The sequence below is a fragment of the Podarcis erhardii genome (assembly GCF_964252035.2).
Source record: "Podarcis erhardii genome assembly, chromosome: 4".
Classification (NCBI taxonomy): domain Eukaryota; kingdom Metazoa; phylum Chordata; class Lepidosauria; order Squamata; family Lacertidae; genus Podarcis; species Podarcis erhardii.
Window position 1 is genome coordinate 7,858,555 of NC_138508.1, and position 20,890 is coordinate 7,879,444.

The window sequence follows — 20,890 nt, forward strand, 5'->3', positions numbered from 1 at the left end:
CCTGCCTCGCTCTGCCTTCGCTCGCCCGGCTTCTCCATCGCCCTTCCGTGCGCATCCATCACCGCCGCCGCATCTGGGCGCTCGCTGCCGACAGCCGCCTCTGCTTCCCTCGCGGGTGTTTTGTTCTCCCCCTCGGTATAAGGTGAGTGGGTGGCTGGGTGGGGGGTTATTTTGGGTGGGGGTGGTCCTTTTTCCTTCTCCCCGCTCCAACCTGCTCCCATGGGTGGGGTTTCCTCTCCAGGGTCCCCTTGATACCCGGGGGTGCGTTTTCTTCTCATTCATTCATTCATTCATTCATCTTCCTTTGCGCACCCCAAATCCTTTTTCATCACCCCCCTCTTGCCGCCGCCGCCGCCGCCTTTATTCTGCCTTCCTGCCAGCAAGCATCTCTGTGCGCCTTTGTTAGGGGGCTGGCCTGGCCTTCCCCAAAAGCTTTACGCGTATATATTTATAATTATTTGTGTGTTTGTCGTAAATCGCTTTGACATTACCTGCGCAATTGAGATGCACAAGTATTTTATATGTAGACTTGTACATCTTTTTTTTAAAAAAACCCATAATTTTTATTGAGTTTTCCATTTTTCATTACACAAATCCATAACCTAAAACATTGTTCAAAGCATCGACCGCCTTCCCTTCCTCTTTCTGACTCCCCAACATCTTTTACAAATTCTTCGCATTTCTATAGCCACTTTTTTACCTTGTATCTTCTTTTGATACTTGCGCATCTCAGTGGCACAGAAAATATCAAAGCAATTTGCAGCGCGCACACAAACAATAATCACACACATAATAATAATGATAATTAATAATTTGTATTTATGCCACCCATCTGACGGGTTGCCTCAGCCACCCTGGGCTGCTCCCATCAAAGTAATAAAAGCAGTGAAATATCAACCATTAGAGATTTCCTTGAGCAGGGCTGCCTACATAAATACCACATAGAACTGTAAAGTTATTTATTTTTATATGCAACTTTTTTCGCTCCACGGGGCTCAAGGGGGTGTTCTTGGCTCTCCCCTCCCTCCTCATTTAATCCCCACAACAACCAGGTGAGGGAAGCTGGGCTGAGAGAAGAAAAGGACTGGCCCAAGGTCACCCTTCGTGGCCAAAGTGGGGAATTCGAACCTGGGTCTCCCAGGTCCTAGTCCAGGAGTCAGCAACCTTTTTCAGCTGTAGGCCAGTCCACCATCCTTCAGACTATGTCGTGTGCCGGACTATATTTGGAAAAAAAATAAAAAATGAACGGATTTTAAATAAAAGCACACATTCTAACTCATATAAAAACATGCTGATTCCTGGACCGTCTGCAGGCCAGATTTAGAAGACAATTGGGCCGGATTCAGCTCCCAGGCCTTAGTTTGCCTACCCCTGTCCTAGTGTGATACACTAACCCAGAGGTTTTCAACCTTTTTGAGTCCACGGCTCCCTTGGCCAACTGCGTTCTTTCTGTGGCAGCCCTGTGGGGCTCAGGAACCCAGTTAGGTCCCCGCTTTCCTGCAGAGCTGGCAGCCCCTCACCCCTTTTCGAACACCCTCTCTTGTGGGGGGTTCCCTCAGGCTCCTCTCCTCTTCCCTCTCCTTGGGAGTCCTCTGGGTATCTGCTGCGGCCACCCCTGTTCTCTGAGCTGCCCCCTCCCTGCCCCAAAGAGAGGCCCCCCCTCACACTGCCCCACAGGGCACTGGGACTTGTCCATCCATTCCCAAAACCAGGGCCTGGCAGACTGGCTGGCTGGGCTTTCTTCGCCCACTTGCTTGCTTGCTCCAAGGCCGCCTCAGCTCCTGGCACCCAGCACCCCCTGGCCAGCGCCAGAGCCGGCATTCACCTATGGGGCTTGTAGCCAGGGCTGCTGCAACAAACAGCTGTGCAAGCCTTTGGGAGGCAAAGATGCGGGAGGCCATCAGAGGAGGGAGAGAGGGAAGGAAAGAGGCACAGAGGGCAGTGTTGCCCATGGCATCCCGACCAGTTGAAAACCACTGCTCTAACCGCTACACTGCACTGCTTATAGCTATCACCATTTTTCTTCTCTTCTGCATATAAGGCTGCTGGGGGCAGGGCAGGCTTTCTCCCTGAGCAAGCAGAAAATTTGGTGTTCCAAGCTTTTGGTAGGCACCCATATAAATATAGGTATTATTATTATTATTATTATTATTATTGGTCAACTTGGCGCCCTGTGTGGCCAGCACTGCTGGGGCATAAGCTCAGTTCTCTAGGACAGGGATGGCAAACCAGGGGTTCTTCAGATATTGCGAGGCCCCTGCCCCCCCGTCCACTCTGGCCCTCATTTCGGACCACTGACCAACCTGCTGGTTGGGGTCAGAAGAGCTGCAATCCAAAACATTTGGCAGCTACCAGATTGAGCTGCAGATTTTGCTCTAGATAGGGTTATTGTTTTTGCAGGACGGGAGTGTGTGTGTGTGTGTGTGTGTGTGTGTGTGTGTGTGTTATTCAATTCCCATTTAAAGGCAACCTTACCTAACTGTTGTTTTCCGAAACAATCCCTGAACCAAATCGCGCTCATCCTTTGGCGCTTGCATCTCTCCAAGTTTTGGCACTTGCCTCTCTCCCTTTTTCCAAATCTGTTACTTTTTTTTAAAAAAAGCAATTGATTCTAACTTTTGTTCCTTGCAAATTACCATCTGCAACCCTGGGGGAGAGGGGGGTGACCCAAAAGTTCTCTCCTTGGCTAAAAAGAAAAGCTACAGTTCTACCTAACTCGGAAAGCTTGCCAGTTAATTTTATTTTCCGTCTTGCCAATGGAAAGAGGCTTAGCAAAGCTTGCTGGGGCCTGTTTTACACCTCTTTTCATTGGGACTCATTGCAGATTATGGCCTGGTTTGGTGGAGATCTGTAAGATCTTGTTGCCTTCCTCCCTGGTGTGTTAAAGCGTGGCTAGCACAGGTGTGTGTCGGTCTTGCAAAAAGAGGATTCCCTTCCGCAAGGGCGATTGCGATGCTTCTTGCTGTTACATGTCCTCTCGTTGCAAAGTTCACCTAAACGGTTTTTATCTGGGTGCTGCTTTGCATCGGTGGACTTGAAGATGGCTCTTGTTTTTTTCCGGTGCTTCTGCAATTATTGGGTGCCAGTCTAAACCGGTTCTGTCTTTGAGGATTGCTGGACTCCGGTGAGCTGTGAATTAGAAGCTGTTGGCGTCTAATGCAAATCTGAGGTGTGGCAAGGCCAGATAAGGGTTTAGCGTTGGCAGGCTGGCATCTTAGAAGTTGGCCGCTCTCTGGCATCCTTCTATAATCCTGACAACCTCAACCTGAGCTGTTGCCCCAGTTTCTCAGACAGCTTTTCCTCTGTTCTTCTTTTTCGCAGGATAAATAGTATGATTATTAGGTGTCGTCTTTCAAACCGTCTTTCTATGGAAAGTAAAGGGACTCAGACTGTGGTGGTCTTGAGCAACTTCGACGAACGGGACACCTTTAGAGAATCCTGATCGACCTGCCGGCATCCTGAAATACTTGAATAAGGTGAGGACGGCTTCTCAGGTTCAAGCTACGACTTTGAGAACAACTATGGCGTAAAATCACAGCTCTCTCTGTGTTGCAACAGTACACAAGTGCGGGCAAATAGGGTGCTGGGTGCAATACTGCTCTTCCGAAACATTTGAGTTTTTGAATAAGCTTTAAGTTTCTAGTCCTGTTTGGTTGTAAAGATACGCTTGGTAATACATGGAAGAAATCTCAAAAATGGTAGAGGGCCTGCATTAATGAAACTTCTGGGGGATACTTGGTACAGTGGTACTTGAGGTTACAGATGCTTCAGGTCACAGACCCCGCTATCCCAGAAATAATACCTCGGGTTAAGAACTTTGCTTCAGGATGAGAAGAGAAATTGCACGGCGGCAGCGGGAGGCCCCATTAGCTAAAGTGGTACCTCAGGTTAAGAACAGTTTCAGGTTAAGAACGGACTTCCAGAATGAATTAAGTTCTTAACCTGAGGTACCACTGTATATCTTGTTGCTCGCTCTGAATACCAGGAGAAAAATCATGCAGAGAGGAAAAACTTTGAATCCTCTCTATCTGGGACTTGCCAAACTGACAATTCAGAAGTCTATGTATTCTGCTGTGCAGTTCTAGGTATATTAACTTCCTGCCCACCTAGCATAGCAGTTCGAAAGCACGTCAAAGTGCAAGTAGATAAATAGGTACTACTCTGGCGGGAAGGTAAACGGTGTTTCAGTGCGCTGCTCTGGTTCGCCAGAAGCGGCTTAGTTATGCTGGCCACATGACCCGGAAGCTGTACGCCGGCTCCCTGAGCCAATAAAGCGAGATGAGTGCCGCAACCCCAGAGTCGGCCACGACTGGACCTAATGGTCAGGGGTCCCTTTACCTTTAGGTATATTAACTGCATTTATATCTGACCACGTTGGTTCTCAATCTATTGCACAAGTTGCAGAAACTGGTTTTGGTTCCTGAGAATTCTGAAAACAGCATTCCTGCTTTGATTTTTAACAATGGAGTGGGCAATTGAGACCCCCTGGGATGCAAATGTAGGTCTGAAAATGTACAGACAGCACCTGTTTTAATCTAGCTGGCTTCTAGCTCAGCTTCTGGAGATTTTCAGTTGGTGTGGGATGGGATTTAATTGTCCCAGAAGGGCTCTCATTGCCCTAGATAACCCCACTTCTCTTCCCAAGTAGCAGAATAACTTAAGGAAACATTTGCTTGCTCTTTCCATAATGTGTACAGGATGAAAGGAAAATCCATTCAGTTATTCCTTGGCATATGATTAGCTTGGTGTAGCTAATCTGTTTACACCTTGCTTGCTTGCAAACCATGTTGGGGTTTTTTGCCCTCAAAATTTCACCATAATGATACAATCTCTGGCTCTGATCATTAAGCCAGTTTTATTCCAGCCAATTCTGCCAGGCCAACTTATCTCGGCCTCTCAGCAAAACACTGGCACATTTGCAAATTGACATAGCCGCCTCTCAAGTACTTAACAAGCAGTAACTCCCAAAAATCTTGTTTGCAGTCACTGATGGGTTTGACCATCCCTGCAAGAATATGTGCTGCAGAAACAGTTGTAAGAAAATAAATATTTGGGGAGTCATCAGAGTACCCGTTGCAGAAGTTGCGTTTTCCCCCTAAACTTGGGCTTCCTGTTCCTCTCTGAATGTATTAATTTGCTTCCACCAAACATACATTTTTTTTAAAAAATCCATGGTGTGGGGATACCTCATCACAGAGCAGCCTTTGCCTCTGTGTGTTTGGAACTACAACTCCCATCACCCTCAGCAAGTACGATGCATGGAGATGAAGCTGTCTGGGCTGATGGGAGTGATAATCCAAAACATTTGGATGGCACCAGGTTCCCAAGTGCTTTTGGAGAGTTTATTTCAAGATAGTCAGAATAGTGGGCTTTTATTTTAAAATCACGCACTTGCGCTGCATCATGGGATAGGGAGAACGCTGGAGCCCTAAGGCACCATTATTGTGCCATAAAGGTGCCAAGGGCAAATCTCTATGTTCTAATTCACCTGCCTCCGTGATAATGAGCCCTCATCATTCCAGAATATTGCAGATGCACTTTTGAGCTCAATTCTTACTTTCAGGGGTGGGGGTGTTCCTGGTTGCCCCACCCATGCAATACCAGAGTGAGAGTTGTAAAACTATATATTCCATTCTGTATTGCACCAGTCGGGTGATATAGAAAGACAGGGAAAAAGAAAGTGGAGGGGGTGAACTGACTCCGGTTTGCCGTGGGGGAAGGCTGTTCTGTGATTTCCTTAATGGCCAAAATCTGGGGAGGGTATCTGAAATATACTCGGGAGTCGAAAGTGGATGGCGCTGTGGGTTAAACCACAGAGCCTAGGCCTTGCCGATCTGAAGGTTGGCGGTTCGAATCCCCGCGACGGGGTGAGCTCCCGTTGCTCAGTCCCTGCTCCTGCCAACCTAGCAGTTCAAAAGCACGTCAAAAGTGCAAGTAGATAAATAGGTACTGCTCCGGCAGGAAGATTAACGGCATTTCCGTGTGCTGCTCTGGTTCGCCAGAAGCAGCTTAGTCATGCTGGCCACATGACCCGGAAGCTGTACGCCGGCTTCCTTGGCCAATAAAGCGAGATGAACGCCACAACCCCAGAGTTGGTCACGACTGGACCTAATGGTCAGGGGTCCCTTTACCTTTACCTTTTTTTCAGCTCATAGTGGTGAGGAGGAATGGAAGTTCCCCCAGAATGTCTGCTTTATATACATTATTTACACAATGGCCCCACGTGATTGGCTAATTCTGGGATTCACCTGTAGGCCAATCAGGTTGCGGATTCACTTCCACCTGGAGCTGGATTGGGTGCCTCCTGTGGACCAATCAGGCTGCTGCATTCGTAATCCTATTGTTCTAGGACCAATCAGGCTGTTGCATTTTGGATCCTATTCAACTCAGTACATAACAGTATCCTTGTTGAGATCGATGGCCTCATAACTTTATGGGGGCCACATGCCAGCAGCAGAGTGGGGAAGCAGAAGTTGTGATGATGGACGTAACAACAAGGCTGCGTTTCAGCCGAGCGAAAGCAGTTGAAATGGGAGCAGAGGGAGGGTTGGTGAGGGTTGCAGCCTGAGATTCCTAGATAAAGGATAATAAAGGATAAATTGCATCCACTCCCAGGCTCTCCAGTTAGTCTGCTCAGTGAGAAAGCTGTAAAATGACATGGGTGGGCTGTCCCTGCTTCCCACACGCAATGTGTGATTCAGCCGGGTTCCGGTTATCGCTGACTCAGTCCAGGCAGTAAATAGAAAAGGGAACTTCGGCAAAGGTCATTGCAGTAGAGTCCGTCTTCTTGCTAGCAACCAGGCTGCTGTTGCAGCATTTTGAGGCAACATTCGGGTGCGGCTGCTTTGACCTGGAGATATGACTGGAGTCATATCTCTATTATCTGGAGATGGCTTCTACTTATCAGATTTTCAGACCTGTGAATCAAAGGTCAGCAGGCCAAAGTTCCTTGCCTGAGTGCCTTTTTTTATTCTTCTTTTTGCATATGTCTCAGATGCATCATCTTCACCCACCAGGTTTAGGATGGCAGTTGGCTTGGATGCAAACCAAATTGTCCCTGGGGGTTTTTTTGTGTTGAATATGTGCTGTATGGTAATTTATGGACCTGATAGGTATCTAAAGCCATTTGCACATAACAAAGTATGTATTTTATCAAAGTAATTGATACAGAAATGAGCAAACCAGTGATGTTTTAGGGAGCACGAAACACTCTTGCTGTATGTAGGTTTTATTGTTTTTTATCTTATATTTTGGAAATGTACATCCAGTTTTTTTCCTTTAAAGTTTTTTTGGGGCCCCCAAGAGAGTGGGGCCCTAAGCTATAGCTTGTTTAGCTTATATGTAAATCTGGCACTGAAGGAGCGTCTCCACCCCCATCGTTCTTCCCAGACACTGAGGTCCAGCTCCGAGGACCTTCTGGCGGTTCCCTCACTGCGAGAAGCCAAGTTACAGGGAACCAGGCAGAGGGCCTTCTCGGTGGTGGCACCCACCCTGTAGAACGCCCTCCCATCAGATGTCAAGGAGATAAACAACTACCAGACTTTTAGAAGACATCTGAAGGCAGCCCTAGAGCACTGTATTTTAATTTTTTTGGGGATTATTATCATTATTATTATTATTGCACTGTACTGACTCCATCGCTCTAGAGGTTGCAATGCTTTCAAATACCAGTTGTTGAGCTATTCTGGATTAGATTAGAAACAGTAGTTGAGATTTCTTAAGGAAATTTGCCAAAAAAACCCAACACTTCGGATATGGGTTTCCCCAGACACTTTAACCGATTATAGAAAATTCCGCCCGGACACTGTTTTTGATGGAAGAATCCTGGATATGTCCGTACGTCTGGCAGCCCTAGTTCTGTTATTGTGGAGGAGACAGGAAGTTTTTGCCTGTGTTCTAGATTAATTGCAGATTGTTGTGTTGCTCAGTCTTGACAAACAGTGATTAAAATTAACTGTGCCTTGATCGAAACTTCGAACCGTCATTTAGGAAGGTGGCTTTTCAGAAAGCGTAATGAAGATGAACCACAGTTTAGGGAGTGGACAGCATGCTGAACTCTTAACCTAAATAGGAAGCCTTGAATCTTATTGTGTATCAGACAAGGCGAGGATCAGGAATAGGCTATAGCCTATAGCGAGTGAGCACAGGCAGCAGCTAAGCTGGTTCTGTTATCTCCAAATCAGCCGAGACAGCAGGATTTCCCAAACTTGGGTCTTGAGCTGTTTTTGGACTACAACTCCCCTCCTCCCTGACCACTGGTCCTGCTAGCTAGGGATGATGGGAGTTGTAGTCCAAAAACAATGGGAGTTTGCTGCCCTGACTTTTAGAAGTCATATGAAGGCAGCCCTGTTTAGGGAAGTTTTTAAAGTTTGATGTTTTGTCACTTTATTATTAGTATTGTTGTTATTATTATTATTATTATTCTGTTGGGAGCCGCCCAGAGTGCCTGGGGAAACGCAGCCAGATGGGTGGGGTATAAATAAATAATAATAATAATAAATTTTTATTTATACCCCACCCTTCCTGGCCCAAAAACTGGGCTCAGGGCGGCTAACAACAAATTTAAAAAACTTAATTATAAAAGCAGCATAAAATACAGTATAAAAATATGAATAACAATAAAATTCAAAAATCAATTTAGGGGAAATAAACATTAGATAATCCTCAGGGCTAGCTGGCTGAATTGTTCCTACTTGGGCCAGCGAGGAGGCCAGGGGAGAATTAGCTGTGGGGTCTCAGAGCGGCTGAATTCAAATTAAAGGCCAGGCGGAATAGCTCTGTCTTACAGGCCTGAGGGAAGGAGGTGAAATCCTGCAGGGCTCTGGTCTCCTGGGACAGAGCATTCCACCAGGTTGGAGCCATCACTGAAAAGGCCCTGGCCTTGGTGGAGGATAGTCTGACTTCCTTAGGCCCTGGGACCTTATTATTATTATTATTATTTATTATTTATTCCATGTTTTGCACCTGGATTTTAAGGGTGTCTTCTCTTCTCCCCAGACAGGGGCAGAGTTCATTGGTCTTGTCCACTTCCTACATCGGCACCCAGCAGCGACCCTCGCTGCTTCCTTCATCTCCTCCAAAAAAACCAGGCGTGAGGCTGGTTTAAAATGGTTGGATTCAAGCCCACCGACGTCCCTCCGACGGCTGCTGTCAAGTTCGTTGGAGCCGGGACGGCTGCCTGCATTGCAGACCTGATCACCTTCCCCCTGGACACGGCTAAAGTCCGGCTGCAGGTGAGCCCCAGCAGATGCCACACCCAGAGGTCGTTGTTCCATGTCTTTTCCAACTATTCCTTTGTGGGCAGGGAGCAGCTCCCAAAAGTTAGGTTCAGGCAACCTGAATTAACGGTGCCCACTGTCCGCTTAGGAACAGCTGATATGGAATTTCTGCAAAACCCGTTATCGGTGAGATCAGTGTCATGTATGTAAAACTGGTGGGAACCAGCATAAGAGGAACTTCTTGTTGTTTAGTCGTTTAGTCGTGTCCGACTCTTTGTGACCCCATGGACCAGAGCACACCAGGCACTTCTGTCTTCCACTGCCTCCCGCAGTTTGGTCAAACACTGTCCAACCATCTCGTCCTCTGCCGTCCCCTTCTCCTTGTGCCCTCCATCTTTCCCAGCATCAGGGTCTTTTCCAGGGAGTCTTCTCTTCTCATGAGGTGGCCAAAGTCTTGGAGCCTCAGCTTCAGGATCTGTCCTTCCAGTGAGCACTCAGGGCTGATTTCCTTCAGAATGGAGAGGTTTGATCTTCTTGCAGTCCATGGGACTCTCAAGAGTCTCCTCCAGCACCATAATTCAAAAGCATCAATTCTTTGGCAATCAGCCTTCTTTGTGGTCCAGCTCTCACTTCCATACATCACTACTGGGAAAACCAGAGCTTTAACTATACGGACCTTTGTCGGCAAGGTGATGTCTCTGATTTTTAAGATGCTGTCTAGGTTAAGAGGAACTTAGCACTCTGTTAAAAGTGAAAAACATATCCACATAGGTACAAGGAGGGCTCTGCACGTATAGTAAAAAATATATGGGTTGAGGAAATGTTTTCAAGGACCACAGTTGGATGGAGAGATGGGGCATGGGTGGTGGAAGGGTGTTGGCCAGAGGATGAATACCTAAGATGGCAGATATATTATTCCAATATTTTTTTTAAAATAATATTTATTAAGAGTTTAAAGGTTACAAAAAAAAAGAATTAAACAAATCAATATAATACAATACAAAAACAAAAACAAAAACACTACATAGAACATTGAATTAACAAAACAAAACAAGAACAATTAAAAACACTTCCAATATTTCCAAACTTAGCTTTCATTCACTTGTTTCATTGACTTCCTCATGCCTCCCTTTTTGTATTCCACTTCAATTAACTGTTTCAGCAATTCCTTTCCATCTTCCTCTGTTTTCTGCCCTGTAATTAATCTTAACATATTCTAACCTTGTTTTTTTTCCTTTTCATACATTAACATTCTATCTGTACCTAGTTCCTTATAACATTTCTGCCAAAGCCATATAACTTCATTCCACCATTTTTCTAAAGCTCATTAATTTTACAATATTTCTGTAAATAATCTTTAAATTTCTTCCAATCTTATTCCACCGACTCTTCTCCCTAGTCTCGGATTCCGCCAGATATATTATTCCAATAGTGTGTGTCCCAATGGAAGGTCTTGCAGGCTGTCTGGACTCTGTCCTACAATGCACTGCTGAACAAAGCCTGACCAGCTGAGAATTTGGTGTGAGCCTCTGTACTTGAGGCCCCAAGCGACGTTTTCCCTGCACAGCCCAGAACTCCCCTTTCCTTTGCAAAGGAGAAGACCTGATGCAGGCTTGTGCTAGGAAGCCCTTCCAGGGAGTTGTATATAACCCTGCAGGGAAATTGCCTAAGTCAGCCGGCATCTGTCATCCAGAAGTCAAGGTTAGGCAGCAACTTTGGTGTCAGAAGTGGGACGCTCATCGCTGAACACCTACCAAAACATACAGCGTGTGCAAAGTTAGCTGGACTTACGTGCAGGAGATCTTCCTAGCTGGCAAAACACCCTTGTAGGGAAAAGGGAGTGTTTGAAAAAGTCCCCTGTCTTGCTTGTTGAACCTGGGATAAAGTAGCACCAGAATGTTGCTTCTGAGCTCAGGCAGGCAGGCTCTAGTTCACTCTTAAGTTTCTTCATCCTCTCTCTCTCTTCTCTTCTCTTCTCCTCCTGAGCAGATCCAAGGGGAGAACAAGGTGGCTGTGGAAGCCAGGGCGGCGCAGTACAGAGGGGTCTTTGGCACCATGGCGACGATGGTGAAGAACGAGGGGCCCCGGAGCCTCTACAACGGGCTGGTGGCTGGCCTTCAGCGCCAGATGAGCTTTGCCTCTGTCCGCATCGGGCTGTACGATTCGGTGAAGCATTTCTACACCAAGGGCTCCGAGCGTAAGTGGACTTGGGCCTGTCTGGGGCCAAGGATCGTGGAGTTGGGAGGGGGATCCCCAAAGGCCATCAAGTCTAACCCCCTGCAGTGCAGGGACCACAGTTATGGAATCCCTGACGGAAGAACCTAAAGGCCAGCATGGGGGCCTGCCTTCCTAGCCCCAGAGACAGTGGTTCTCAAAGGGTGGGGCAGGAAAGGGTGGCGGGAAGATTCAAGGGCAATCAAAGAAACATCTAAACATTTCAGTGTGGTATAGTGTATAAGCTTCAGAAGGTCTAAATTTCTTGCTAAGGCCTTACAAATCTGTGCTATAAAAATTAAAGGGGGTATGGGAAGTGATTTATCCTTTAAAGCTCAAGGATAATAAATGCAAATCACTGTTGTTATTATTATTGCTATCATTTTCATGTGTATAATAACTGTTTGCTAAAACACAATAAACCGACTTCCAGAACGGATTAACTTTGAGAACCAAGGTACCACTGGACTATAACTTAGTACAGTGGTCCCTTGGTTCTCAAACTTAATCCGTTCTGGAAATCCGTTCCAAAACCAAAGCATTCCAAAACCAAGGCGCGCTTTCCCATAGAAAGTAAGGCAAAACGGATTAATCCATTCCAGACTTTAAAAAACAACCCCTAAAACAGCAGTTTAACATGGATTTTACTATCTAACGAGACCATTGATCCATAAAATGAAAGCAATAAACAATGTACTGCAATCACACAATCAATCAATCAGTAGCTGAACTGGGTTCCGCACAGTCACAAAAATGAAGAGCCGCAAAAACGCAAAATAAATAGCAAAAGCAGACAGACCTCAGCGTAACACTCAAAACAGAAGTGTAACACTCAGAATGGAGCATGTTCGGCTTCCGGAAAAAGGTTGCAATCTGGGACACTTACTTTCGGGTTTGCAGTGTTTGGGTTCCAAGTTGTTTGAGTACCAAGGCATTTGAGAACTAAGGTTCTCAAATTTCCGTAGTATAGATTTTTTTGGGGGGGATATACAACCAGAAACAGTATACCTAAGCCTCTTTTCCAGAGCGCTGGCTATTCTTCTACAGTTCTCCATGACTTTTTGTTGCGAACCGGGATTTCCAACTCTGTGACAAATAGAAAAGATCAGCAAGGCTTCTTTGGGTCAGTAAGAAGTTTGTTTGCCTCCAATTAGACCTAAAATAAATGAGATTACCCGGCCAAAGCAAGCGCACACCTCTCAGTGACTTTGTACATTTATGATACACATGAAAGAGGCTCATTTGTAATTCTATTTTTTGGCAATGAATCCTGTTCTTACGTGGCTGCGTTCTCTGATTTTGGCAGATGCTGGTATCGGCAGCCGACTTCTCGCTGGCTGCACCACCGGGGCGATGGCTGTCGCCGTGGCCCAGCCGACCGATGTGGTCAAAGTGAGATTCCAAGCGCAAGCCCGCATGGAGGGTGGCCGGCGGTACCAAGGGACCCTCGACGCCTACAAGACCATCGCGAGAGAGGAAGGGGTTCGAGGCCTCTGGAAAGGTCAGTAAATTTGGGTTTTGGCAAAGGGGGAATCGACGCTTCCAAAGTCCTTCAAGCCATTATTATTTTGCTTATGGCATTTATATCCCATCTTTTCCTCTAAGTGGCTCAAGGTGGTGTAACACAGTTTGCCTCCTCCCCATATCATCCACACAATGATCCTGTAAGGTTGGCTAAGGCCACCCAGTGAGCTTTGTGGCCGAGTGGGGATTTGAACCCTGATGTCTCCCAGGTCCAAGTCCGGCGCTCTGAGCACTATATCACGGTGGCTCAATTCAGGAGTAGCTAACTCATACCCTGTTACAAAGAGATCTCGCCTTGGTGCTTCTTTTGCTTTTTTTTTTATAAAAAAAAATCTGTTTTACAATTCAAAATATTAAACAACCTTAAAATATCAACGACTTTCCTTGGTTCATTTTGCATAACATGAATGCAAACTATAAACTAAACCATTCAGTTTTCCATTATTAATCCATCAAAACTTACACTGTTGAATTTATCAAATAATTTTTGCTTCCGCTTTGTCTAGGTACCTCCCCTAATATAACCCGGAACGCACTTGTGAATTGCGCTGAGCTGGTGACCTACGACCTGATCAAGGATGCTCTGCTCAAGTACAACCTCATGACAGGTGAGGAGCGATGGACAGGTCCAGGCTGTTGCTTGAAGGAGCTCCTGGATTTTGAGATGCATGGAGGGTCCACCTCTTGCGAGGTTCCTGCAAAAGTTGCCCATGCTGTGGTGGATCCTTGCTGCAGATCACCAAAGGGTTCTGACAGTTTAATATCACCATGTAAAATTGCATATTGCTGCTTATCTGTTTGACATCTCCCAGGAGGGCGTTCCACAGGGCGGGTGCCACCACCGAGAAGGCCCTCTGCCTGGTTCCCTGTAACTTGGCTTCTCGCAGAGAGGGAACCGCCAGAAGGCCTCAGAGCTGGACCTCTGTGTCCGGGCTGAACGATGGGGGTGGAGATGCTCCTTCAGGTATACAAGGCTGAGGCCATTTAGGGCTTCAGCACCTTTAAAGCCCTAAACATGGATTGGAGACGTGCATATTTTCTGCAATAGCTAAAGTCTGTAAGTTCATACAGACAAATGTTGATTTTTCAGGGTTCTCCACACTGGGCTTTGTCTTCTTCCTGGCGATCCCTCGTAGCCGAGTGAGATTGTCTTCCATAAACACGGTTTTAACAGAGAGTCCGTAAGTGACTGTGGAGGCCAATTCTGGATCCACACGTCCTTCCACAGTGGGGACACTGGTTTCCGGGTGGGAGTTGATCACGGTGTGAATTTGCCAAGCGTGCCTTCCTCTTAGCACGTTTCTCCCTTGCGTCCTGAGTTCGAGTGTCTTCCAAGCCCGTGACACCTTTGGTACAAAGGCTGTTCTCCAACTGGAGCGCTCGCAGGCCAGTGTTTCCCAGTTGTCAGTGTTTATAGTACATTTTTAAAGATTTGCCTTGAGAGAGTCTTTAAACCTCTTTTGTTGACCACCAGCATTACGCTTTCCATTTTTAAGTTCGGAATAGAGCAGTTGCTTTGGGAAACAATAATCATAAACTAAAATAGAACAAAACCTTTAAGGAAGAAAATTAGGTTTTTCTAATTTTTTCCCTTAAGCTTTTTGATTTTTATAATTTAGTGGATTTCCACAAGATAATATTTACAGTGATACCTCGGGTTACATACGCTTCAGGTTACAGACTCCGCTAACCCAGAAATAGTGCTTCAGGTTAAGAACTTTGCTTCAGGATGAGAACAGAAATCGTGCTCCGGCGGCGCGGCAGCAGCGGGAGGCCCCATTAGCTAAAGTGGTGCTTCAGGTTAAGAACAATTTCAGCTTAAGAACGGACCTCCGGAACGAATTAAGTACTTAACCCGAGGTACCACTGTATAGTTGATTACTTCTCGTTCCAGGGATTTTAACGGTATTTCATTTGTTTTGTGCAACTTACACGTCACGAGCTTTCGGCTTTAGCTTTTTCATGTTGTTGTCCAGCCACATATTCTGCAATGGCTAGTTTTGGGGAAGCGATTTGGTTTTCTTCCCGGCTCACGATGCCTCCCTCCCGCTTGTCCTTGCAGACAACCTCCCTTGCCACTTCACCTCTGCGTTTGGAGCCGGCTTCTGCACGACTGTCATCGCCTCCCCTGTCGACGTAGTGAAGACCAGATATATGAACTCTGCCCCCGGCCAATACGGAAGTGCCGTGAAGTGTGCCCTCGCCATGCTGCGGAAGGAGGGGCCCCTTGCCTTCTACAAAGGGTGAGTCTCCATCTCTCTTGAAGGCCCCCCCGGGGCAGGAGGTTGGCAGGAGCTGGGAATTAGGGTGGGGCGACTGGGCTGTCCCCAACCATTTGGGGCTGGAGACCCCCGGGCAACGGAGGCAAGTGCCCCCGCCAGCCTCAACCCGCCTTCATCCAGCCCCTGCTGGCATGTCTTCTTCCTTGCACCCAGCCAGCGCCAGATTTATGTATAAGCTAAACAAGCTATAGCGTAGAGCCCCATTCTCTTGCCCACCCCCCCCCAATATAAAGGTAAAGGGACCCCTGACCATTAGGTCCAGTCGCGGATGACTCTGGAGTTGCGGCGCTCATCTCGCTTTACTGGCCGAGGAAGCCGGCGTACAGCTTCCGGGTCATGTGGCCAGCATGACTAAGCCGCTTCTGGCGAACCAGAGCAGCGCACGGAAACGCCGTTTACCTTCCCGCCAGAGCGGTACCTATTTATCTACTTGCACTTTGACGTGCTTTAGAACTGCTAGGTTGGCAGGAGCAGGGATCGAGCAACGGGAGCTCACCCCGTCGTGGGGATTCAAACCACCGACCTTCTGATCGGCAAGTCCTAGACTCTGTGGTTTGACCCACAGCGCCACCCACGTCCCTCCCCCAAAATATACTTCTTCTTAATTGTATTTCAGTTCAACAATTACTTTGATAAAATACATATTTTGTTATGTGCAAATGGCTTTTGATACCTATTAGGTCCATCAATTACCATATAGCACATGGGTAGGCAAACTAAGGCCCGGGGGCTGGATCCGGCCCAACCACCTTCCAAATCCGGCCCGCGGACAATCAGCGTGTTTTTACATGAGTAGAATGTGCCCTTTTATTTAAAATGCATCTCTGGGTTATTTGTGAGGCCTGCCTGGTGTTTTTACATGAGTAGGATGTGTGCTTTTGTTTAAATTGCATCTCTGGGTTATTTGTGGGGCATAAGAATTCGTTCATTATTTTTTCAAAATATAGTCCGCCCCCCCTCATGGTCTGAGGGACAGTAGACCGGCCCCCTGGTGAAAAAGTTTGCTGACCCCTGATATAGCATATATTCAACACACAAAACAGTGACAATTTGTTGTTGACAAAGGACAGCTGGACATATAAAGGGCCCCATTGCCTTCAGTAGCTGAGGGCCTCATCAAACCTAAATTTGGCCCTGCAAACAGCCCAGGGGGCAATTCCGCCTTTCAGCTTCTTCCTCCTCCTCCTTAGTTCCCCTTTGTGCAATGTGGGAAACAGGAGGAGGAAGATGGGGACAAGAAAAAGAATTGCTGTAATTTTCCATGCATAAGACGATTTTTTTCTTTAAAAAAAAAAAAGGCAAAAATTAGGAGTCTACAAGTGAAGATCTCATATAAATTATTTAATGCGTTAACACGAATAGAAGTTATAAATATTGCAGCTGGTGCATAAGGGCTTGCTATTATGACTGTAATGGAATTGAAATCAATAAGGTTTTGGAACGCAGAAACAAAGTGAATCATCAAACCGTCAGTCCTAGCACGCGGCAGACCACCTAAATTATATAATTTGGCACCTGAGATTTGTATTAGGGAATGTTATTTTAATTCAGCACTGTTATTATGAAGCTATCATTGGATTATTGTAATTGAAAAACAAATAAAAATTATTATCAACAATTGGGGGGGGTTGGCTTATACACGGAGAGTGAATGGGGGGGATGATTGGTATCAAGTGAAGGGAAATCTCCCCCCAAAAAAGCTCAACAACTCAAGAAATATTGATTTATTAATTTTGGGTAAAAAAAAAAGTCTTATACATGGGAAAATACAGTAGTTGGCTCTTCCTTTCATGGGCTCTGCTGCCACCTAGTGGCAGGCTACTTGCCTTCTGCCCTACCAGTCTCTATGGGCACCAGCCATCATTGTTCATGGCTACCTGTTCCTTATGGGACGTGGGTGGCGCTGTGGGTTAAACCACAGAGCCTAGGACTTGCCGATCAGAAGGTCGGTGGTTTGAATCCCCACAACGGGGTGAGCTCCCATTGCTCGGTCCCAGCTCCTGCCCACTTGGCAGTTCTAAAGCACGTCAAAGTGCAAGTAGATAAATAGGTACTGCTCTGGCGGGAAGGTAAACGGCGTTTCCGTGCGCTGCTCTGGTTCGCCAGAAGTGGCTTCGTCATGCTGGCCACATGACCCGGAAGCTGGGGTCCCTTTACCTTTACCTACCTGTACCTTGGGATCCATGCTCTGGGTTTTTTCTGTTGCCTCCCAAAGCTGCAGGTCCCTTGGCTGCCAAAGAACGGTTATCTTTTGAATTAGGGAGGAAGATTCTCACTTGAGCAACTTGCCATTCTTGAGATTTGTCCCCTGGTCAAATCTCTTGTTCCAACAGGCCTTTGGGAACTGTCTTGTTTTTTATTTTTATTTTTATTTTTATTATTTATTTTTTATTATTGTTGTTGATGTTGTTGTTGGCTTTTTATAATGCTGTGCTGGTTTTTTATTATCATCATCAATATTCTAATAGATTTGGGTTTTTCCATATTGTTTGAATTCTGTTAAAATTGCTTTTTAGCCGTTATCTTTTATATGGTTCCTGGCTTTTGTGTGTGTTTCATCTGCACTATTTGAATTTGTGCAAAAGCCGCCTTGAGTCCTGGCCTGTGAAAAAGGCGGGGTGGTGAATAGATATAATGAATAATACGTCCATCCAGCATCAAAGGCCAGGGTAAAGAGATGGGCACACAAGACAACTCCATTTCATGGTCAGCTGTGCACCTAGTTTTTAAGGCAAGGTGGAATCTGGGGGCCACTGCTTGGGTTTTCAGGTGCCCCCAAAAACCCTTGCCCTCCTCATTCACCAAATGCTTTTGCATTTAGGTGGTCCTATCTCATTTGCTGGGACACGGGTGGCGCTGTGGGTTAACCCACAGAGCCTAGAGCTTGCCGATCAGAAGGTTGGTGGTTCGAATCCCCGTGACGGGGTGAGCTCCCATTGCTCAGTCCCTGCTCCTGCCCACCTAGCAGTTCAAAAGCACGTCAAAGTGCAAGTAGATAAATAGGTACCGCTCCGGCGGGAAGGTAAATGGCGTTTCCGTGCGCTGCTCTGGTTCACCAGAAGCGGCTTAGTCATGCTGGCCACATGACCTGGAAGCTGTCTGCGGACAAATGCCGGCTCCCTCGGCCAGTAAAGCAAGATGAGCTCAACAACCCCAGAGTCGTCTGCGACTGGACCTAATGGTCAGGGGTCTCTTTACCTTTACCTCATTTGCTAAATTCCTTTGTCAGCCTTCATCCGAGGCTCACAAACAATGAATAATAATAATAATAATAAATTATTAATACGCTGCTCTTCCTGGCCCCAAAACCAGGCTCAGGGCGGCTAACAACAAATTTAAAAAACTTAATTGCAAAAGCAGCATAAAATACAGTATAAAAACATGAATAACAATAAAATTCAAAGTTCAGAAATCAATTTAGAGGAAATAAGCATTAGATAATCCCCAGGGCTAGCTGGCTGAATTGGTCCTACTTGGGCCAGCGAGGAGGCCAGGGGAGAATTAGCTGTGGGGTCTCAGAGCGGCTGAATTCAAATTAAAGGCCAGGCGGAATAGCTCTGTCTTACAGGCTCGGTGGAAGGGGGTTAAATCCTGCAGGGCCCTGGTCTCCTGGGACAGAGCATTCCACCAGGTCGGGGCCATCACTGAAAAGGCCCTGGCCCTTTATAAGCAGTTTGCGATATAAAAAAACCCAAAAATACATCTCTTAGTAAGAAAAGCAATAACGCCCCTTGCCATCCACCAACAGGCTCTCCTCTCATTTTCCATTTGTTCTAACTCCAGCTCTGTTTTTCTCCTTTGCCTGGTCTCTCTCTCCGTCTCTCAGCTTCACTCCCTCGTTTTTGCGGCTGGGATCCTGGAACGTGGTGATGTTCGTGACCTACGAGCAACTGAAGCGAGCCATGATGGCGGCCCGCGGATCGCGAGAGGCCCCCTTCTGAGCTAGCGGGCGGGTGCATTTCACAGATCTCGCACATATGTGTGCGCAACGGATCCTCGATCTAGATCTCTCCCTTGTCTTTTCTCCCTTATTATCATTTTTTAAAACTACTCCTGTCTTAACGTTTATGTGGCTTCCGTTTCGTTACAAACAGAAGCTCCTGGCTGCTTTTACAAAGTGATTTGTTCTTAACGTGTTACGGTCCGGTCTACCTTTCTCCTTTTCAACTGCGGGACACGAGTGCTTTATTAAGCTCTGAGGAATTTAGACCACAGGGGCTCAACTTGCAAGAGAGCTCCAGTTCCCTTTTTCTATCTGTAACATCCGCACAGAGTTATAAATTTGTGCTTTAGATATTCTATACTAGATAACGTCAGTTACCCCTGTTACCCAGGGCTGTGCTTTTTTTCCCCAAGCAGAGATGCTTGGAATAATTCACAAGTGACTAGCCCAGCCTTGCCCCAGCCTGGCTTGGGTCCTGATGGGAATTGTAGTCCAAAACAAATGGACAAATGGACAGGTTGGGGCAAGGCAGCGCTTGCTGCTTGCGGGTAGCTCTGACCAAGCAAGGTGCAGATTCCTGCCAATTTATTTATAAAGTGCTGGCGATTTGCAAGCAGAGTTTGGGCTGCCTAGCAATCCTCCCGTGCTTTTGCATTTCAATAAACTTTTGTTTTTAAAAGTTGTTTATTCCGTGCAAGGATTGCTTCCAGGCTTAGAGCCCCCCCAGAAGGGGAGGAAAAACCCTCCGTGCGGCACAGTGTCTCCCCACTTTATAGCGAGTTGGCAAGGGACATTGTTTTGCTTGCACACAAACATCTGCCACTGCAACCGCTTTGTCCCTCTTGAGTCAAGGTCAGTTTCAGGCAAACTGGGTTTTGTTTGGAAACCGTTACGCATCTCACAAGGCTGTTGGCATAAGCCCTGTAGCTCCAGTTAATTGTGTGGCTGTCCCATTGGGCAGAGAGAAAAAACAGTAGACCTTTCCTAGGCTTCCCCAAAAGCCTGTATTTATTTTATTTTTTTAGGGTTGCCTGTTTGCAACTTGGCAAAGCCTCCTGGCCAGCGGTTCTGTCTCCCTGGCATCAAGCTTGCTGGCAGGAGATGCTGGCTGGTGGAGAGGGAATCTGGCGCCCTCACCCTTCTTGGCTGAAGGCATCTCTGGCAAACAGGAAACCTTTCGGGTCCCAATCCACCAGCCCAGGTTGTCCTTGCAGTCTGCATTCTGTTCTGGGAAGCGACTCCCTCCTTTGGGATTTTCTGCAGAGCTTAATAAAGCACCTTGTGTCTCTGTTAATGGTGCACAACTTAAAAAAACTTTCCAAGTAGAGAAAAATGCATTGTGAGGCTTCTTATGTGTTTTAACGTTTCGGTGGCGCTGTCTGTGATGGTGGAAAGTGGCAGTGGATTTTTATTTTAAGCACCTTTTGTGTTGTGCATGACTTGTTTTTTAAAAATAAAGCTAAAGTACATACTGCCCCGTGTTCGTTTCTGTGGCGTCTTTGGGTTTTTCCATCGTGGGTGGATATCTGATTCCACAAGGCGGCTCAAATCGACCAAGCAAATGTGAAATACCGGTACGTCTCCCTGGCCCATGGACCAGGTCTTGATCTAGGAAGAGATCTGCAGGTGGAAGCAACCTTCACGTGGTACCTTGGTTCTCAAACTTAATCCGTTCCGAAGTCCGTTCCAAAACCAAGTCGCACTTCCCC

General features: G+C 46.6%; 1 protein-coding gene across 1 annotated transcript; it reads left to right on the plus strand.

Annotated features, from left to right (window-relative positions):
* Positions 1–20,650, plus strand: LOC309341190 (dicarboxylate carrier UCP2). Its single transcript, XM_081860712.1, has 8 exons — positions 1–142; positions 3,322–3,476; positions 8,998–9,233; positions 11,208–11,415; positions 12,739–12,933; positions 13,463–13,564; positions 15,019–15,199; positions 19,065–20,650. The coding sequence occupies exons 3-8, from the start codon at positions 9,108–9,110 to the stop codon at positions 19,177–19,179; spliced, it is 927 nt and encodes a 308-aa protein (XP_081716838.1). The 5' UTR covers positions 1–142; positions 3,322–3,476; positions 8,998–9,107; the 3' UTR covers positions 19,180–20,650.
* The last annotated feature ends 240 nt before the right edge of the window (positions 20,651–20,890 follow it).